The sequence below is a fragment of the Notothenia rossii genome (genome assembly GCF_949606895.1).
Source record: "Notothenia rossii genome assembly, chromosome: 7".
In the NCBI taxonomy this organism is placed as follows: Eukaryota; Metazoa; Chordata; class Actinopteri; order Perciformes; family Nototheniidae; genus Notothenia; species Notothenia rossii.
In genome coordinates, this window is record NC_136905.1 from 74877979 (window position 1) to 74883978 (window position 6000).

At 42.2% G+C, this 6000-nt stretch overlaps 1 protein-coding gene across 1 annotated transcript in view; it reads right to left on the reverse strand.

Moving 5' to 3' along the window:
* hs6st1a (heparan sulfate 6-O-sulfotransferase 1a) overlaps window positions 1-4538 on the reverse strand; it is a 56936-nt gene extending 52398 nt beyond the window's left edge. Inside the window, exon 1 of the mRNA XM_079640376.1 lies at window positions 3704-4538. Coding sequence (XP_079496502.1) covers window positions 3704-4203 — 500 coding nt within the window. The 5' untranslated portion in view covers window positions 4204-4538. The remainder of the gene's footprint in view (window positions 1-3703) is intronic.
* Window positions 4539-6000: the final 1462 nt, after the last annotated feature.

Sequence of the window (6000 nt, forward strand, 5' to 3'; positions counted from 1 at the left end):
AGTGTGGCTCTAATTTGAGTAAAGTGGTAGATACCTCCTTAACCAATTAGAAGGCCCATATCACCGGCCTTGCATTAGGGGCTGAGTCTGTTTTGTATCACACACTCATTAGGGTGTGTGTACCATTATTTGAGTGTGTACAAGTGTGTCCCATGGGATCACTAAAGAACATTAAAACTGAATAAAGAGGTGGGGAATGACAAATCTACTCTGAGTGGCGTTCTGCCGAGTTATTTTCTCCCACAATGCCACTGTTCATCTCAATCGCATCTCATCACCGATCAAAGACAGACCTGTCTCTGCTATTACCAACCATTCATCTCACTGCCGCTCGCTGCTGCTGCTGCTTAATGCGCCTCCTTTTAAAGCTGACACATTTGTCACCAGACCAAACCAAGACTAATCCATCGTAGCATTTTTTCCCCTTCTACAATTTATGATATTCTCAATTTGAAAAACTACCACATTCAATCCAATTTTCTCTGTCTCGGAAAGCATTTTATGCTCTCTTTGAACAGAAACATTTTGAAAAACAGGGCAATACTCAGTGATACAGACCCATCTGTAGAATCAATGAATAATACAACCATGACAACAACAGGGCCTACAAAATGTTACAACATCGATACAACACAGTTCAGCAGTAGGTTTGGACCCAGAGATGTTCTTGGAAGAAAATCACCTAAATGTCAGACTGGCTGTCTCTCTGTTGTTTAAATGGCAACTGGTGAGCTAACAAATTGTCATTATATTCTGCATTACAAGCTAAACAAAGTCGAGTGTTTCTATTGAACTACAGATACTGTTTTGCAGCAATGTAATGATCGATTCAAGTAGTTTATTTGTCCTTTCACTTCGTTCCCTATTCTCAAATGTGAATATGATTGAGTGTCTTGATTATCATGATAATATAATAATATCATAATATGATAATCAGAGGAAACAAGCAATTAAAATGTCTTCATATGCATTGCAAACTGGGGATGTGCACTTTCACTTTTTTACTATTTCCTGCCATACTTCAGTCATGGTTAACCAATAATGAAAATAATTATCATCATGTTTTTTTTACTATCATTGAATGAAAGCAAACCAATATGACGTCAATAACAACTTGCCCAACCACTTGAATCTTGAATAAAATGTGTCTGTTCTTGACTTGTTTCTCCCCCCCCCCCCCCCAATATAGATGTTTTTCTGACATCCAGGCCTATTTATGTGCTTGAATCTAGCACATGGAAACGGTCCTAATTCACATTTGATTTTTGCAGCTTTTAAAACGTTTGTGTAAAATTCACTTGACAGCTGGATGGGAACGCAGCTGCAGAGAGATGCTGGATAGCTCCACACTACTGCTGCAACGTCAACGATTTCTAGATAGGCTGTTTTCCCTTTTTCTTCCTCCCAATTAACAACGCAACTACAAACCATTTCCCCCGGAGTGTGCAGAGTCAGACACGTAAAACCACTGGCTGGTGCTACAGACTGTTTATCTCCACCGCACTGACAATACGCACAGCTGATCTTAAAGCTTTGTGTACGACACTGCGCCAAGAAATCCCTGACCACCGTTCTGTAAACACAGATGATCTTCTTCACACTTTCTCTGGCCTTTTCACCACAGTGCTACGGCCCTCAAGACAAATGTCCCTAAACAAGCACTGCAGTGACACAAGAGAGACACAAGACTTAAAAAAACGCAGACAAAACACATATAGAGAAAAGCAGGCAACGAAACAGAAAATAGCAGCAAACACAGGAAGGGGAACAGAAAGAGTGCATTTCCAGTTTCTCTTCAAAGCTCCTTATTGCAGAATCACTTCTTTTTTTTTGGAAGTCAAGCTTTGCGTAATATGGAGCAGCGTTGTTTTTCTTCAGGGGGCTATTAGGCTTGTAGTCCCTTGTTTCTGCTGTCAGCAGAGATAGGGATAGTCGATTACACCGGAGGCAAGAGATCCTCTCCCATGCATACCTAGACTTCTGACTTATACGCACTGTCTTCCTGTCTCTTTCTGTTCCTGTTGCCTCTTCAGGTGCACACAGACACACACATAAATACACATTAGTTAAGGCTTTGGAACCGTGCTCACAAAGTGATGAAAGGCTGTTTATCCTGCTTCCACTGTGATATCTCGGCTCGCCATGCAGAATGGCCGGACACGTTATCACCTCTGACCAGGGGAAACCACGGGAACCAGTACTGACGCCAGCAGCAAATACCAGCGCTAGTGTGTGTGTATATGTCCCAGCAGTAATAATCACTCGGATTAGTGCGGAGCCAAACCCCCGCAGGGTCCCCCTCTCCCCCCCCCCCCTACCGACACAGCCCAGCCCTGTCCAGGCTGCAGAGCTGATCCCCAGTTTGAGCAGCCATGGGAAGCAGAGCAGCCGGCCTGACATCTCCATGCGCCTGGCTGCCAGACAGATAGGCAGAGAGGCGGAAAAAACGTCTTTCTTCCTTTAAATTCCCACGTATTTATAACCCCCTTTGTCCTATTGATCACGCAAAGCCAAAATAAAATATTGAACGAGCCCAGGCAATACAAAGGCACATAACCCATTCAACAAGCATACCCTTTAACCACAAGAGTGCAGTGAAATGGAAGTTGATACAGCCGTCAATATGTCTGGCTGAAGGATGCAATATCGTGGAAACAACAATAGGGAGGCGCGGAAAAAATAAATGGGTTGTAACTTAATAAGAATACGTGTAGTGTCTGGATAGCTCGCAGTCAATGCAAGGGATTATTAAAGAGAGGAAATGTTGCCTTGATGTATTACACTCTCCATGCCTGAAATAAATTCAGCCGAATCTAAGTGTGTGATTCAGTGGGAGGGCAGCGTGATATTGGCACTTATCAACAATTGTGAGAGGCACTGTCGAGCCTCTGTGGCATTTGTGACAGCGCAATGTGGAAATGTCGATTTGTCTCTCAGCATCTCTCATCAACCCACTGTCTCAGGAAGATGCACAGCCTCATCGAGCTGTGCCTTTTATATTAAAACATGTCAAAGCATAACATAGCATCATAACTAAGTCCAACGCAGTGGGGGAAAACCTTTGGTTTGAGAGAACATAGCAACCAATGACATATTTTACGACCTTGTTTGAACTTAATTGTGTTTGTTGATCTCAGCATTTTTATTATATTACCTTGTGGTGAGTTTAATCTTTTCTGTTATCACTAGTATTATTTTGTGGTGTAAAAAAGAAAAACAAATTAAACTCATAAAGTTGAAAAATATTCTGTGAGAAGAAATTCTATAAAATCCACCTTTAGATCATGCCTATTTCCAGAAGAGAAAGCCTGCATTAAATACTGCTTTGAACACAAGACAAAGATGTGTAAAAAGCAACTGTCAAGAGTATATAAATAATATTAATGACCTGATAATTATATATTAGTTGGATTTCAATTTAAGTTAAATTATTTCAATCTAATGCAACAGAAGCACCAGTCACAGCTTTCTGAGTGTACAGTGACCTTATTGTACCCTAAGTACATTTTTCTCTAAAGAGCCTTCTGCAGATCTCAATAATCTAAAATGACATGATGTAACGTAGTTTCAAAGTTTAAGGGATAAATAATCCTAAAACTATTTTTGTGTAACTATTGAGTCCCAATTGTTGAATACATGTTATCTCCTTAACCACACACTCCACCTGTCTTCATAATCTCCAGTGAAGAAAGCTCAGTTTTACCTTAGGTTTTTCTGTTTGTTCTCCTTCTTGTTGAGGACCCCCGGCACACAGTTGGTGAGCTCGGTCCAGTCGGCGTGCAAGCCGCAGCTCCAGCCGGTGGAGAACCGAGAGAAGAGCCAGGTCTCCTTGCGGTTCGGCCGGTAGCAGGTACACTTCTTCTGGCCCGGTCTGCAGTCGCAGGGGACCTCCAGACGGACATTCTGGACCAGGTGTCTGCCGAAGGTAGTCCCCCCGGTCTTCTGGATGTGCAAAAACACTATCACATCCTCTCCCTTGATCTGGAAATCGATCGTCCTCTCCAGGTCCTTGACAGGGAAGTAGTATTTCTTAACGTAGTGGGGGTCCGGAGTGGGAAAGATGTCCCCCTCGTCTTCCTCCGTGAAATAACCGTGCGGGGAGCCAAAATTGATCACCCCGGGAGCCACGTACTGATAGAGAATCAGCATGAAACACACGGATCCGACGACGATCAACAAGAATTTGCTGCTCCTCTCGACCATGTTCCTTCCAAGTACGGTGCCGACAGTACGCTACCATTTCCCAGTGAAGCCGACAGCAGGGAGCGGGGCGCTCGGCTTCTGCATACTCGTTCTCCCCCCGCCAAGAAACACTCGTTTTCGGGGCTCAAGAGTGGCTCATTCCGCTTCGAGACGTCCGGCGAAGTTGGCTCATCGTTCACCGACACCGTTCAACACCGTGAAAAACGCATTGTAACTCGCTGAAAGCCCCCCGTAGACGACCCTCCCCCGTTTACTTTACTTTGGTTTCCAGTCTCTACACACAACAGGCTCACTGCATCACCATGGAGTTATGTACCCAGGATGCAGCGCGAGTCCTACCTTTTCAACGTCTCTCGCTCGCTCTCTCTCACTGAAAACCCAGGGAAAAGGTCACTTTAATTTATTGGTTCATACGTAACGACCGCGTCATCCGTTGGCAAACAATGGCAAGTGGATTCATGCTACATTGTGAATTAAATTCTGAGTTGTGAGTACAAATGTGCTGTTAGTAGTGGATAGGCAGCCCAGTCATTTGTATAAGAATTATGCAACTAAAACACATGTCAAGCTATATAGTTTAAGACAACAAAACCCAATGTAGGTCACTTCTAGAGTTAATGATGCATCTTATATTTTGCAATGAACTCCATCATTTGAAAGTATTACCAACATACTTTTGGGTGAACCAAGCATTATTATCATCTAAAGCAGTGGTTCCCAACCTTTTTTCCCAATAGCCGCCCCAAATGACTCCGGTTGGAAGTTGCGCCCCCCCTTCCCACACACACACACACAAGGGGGGGGGGGCGCAACAGCGGTAATTACAGTTTAAAAGTCTCAAAAATGCTACAACTACTGTCACAAACTAGATGAATGTGAAATATTTTGTTAAAGGAGGATGAAAGCGTAATTAAGGAGCACTATTGGAGTGACTTTGATGGTTATTATTGGACTCAGATTAATTCATTTGGATTCCCGCTGTATGAAGAAATTAAAGGACGGCGCAAGTGGAAACAATTCACAAAGGGATTCAACTGTTTAAAACACATGCTCAAAGTAGCCTAAGCCGGATTTTGCCGATGTGTTTCTGTGGATTCAAAAGTCGTAAATAATCTACAAAATGGACATTTCTGTCTTTTTATGCCTTTAATAGCTAGTTCAAAATATCTTTATTCATTTTGTGTAGAAAAATAAAACTGTTGTTATCAGACATAAGCAGTTTTTAAATAGACCACCGAATTTCCAATCATACCATCATATGCGTGTTGTGGTTATATTCAACACAACTGACTGGAGTACACATAATATTAGTTGTATGTACACAAAAATAATTATATTGCTGAATGCAATGTGGAACTAAATGCAGTCCTTTTGGATTCATTTATAGAGAAAGCAAGAGTAACAAAACAGATAGATGATGAACTATTTCCTATGAATGCAATATCATTATTAATTATTACAATAAGACAATAAGACAAGACACCAAAAGTATCAAAAAAAAGTAGCAAGACAAACGTTTTAACATCAGTTTCAGTGCTAAAAAAACCCTCCAAACTGTTTCCTTACAATAAGTCCAAAATGTCCGACAACCATGAGATCAACCATATGTTTTACGTTGCTTCTCGACTATCTACCGCTGGTGGTCAGCACTGAGCCCTGCTGCCTCTTCTGTAATGCAGTCCAACAACTTGTCAGGCATATTTATGCGATTCCCAGGGGCGATTACTGTCGAAAAATGTTTTGACTAATCACATCTACGAGTGAAAGAGAGAGTTTCAACTGCTGGATGTTGTTCTG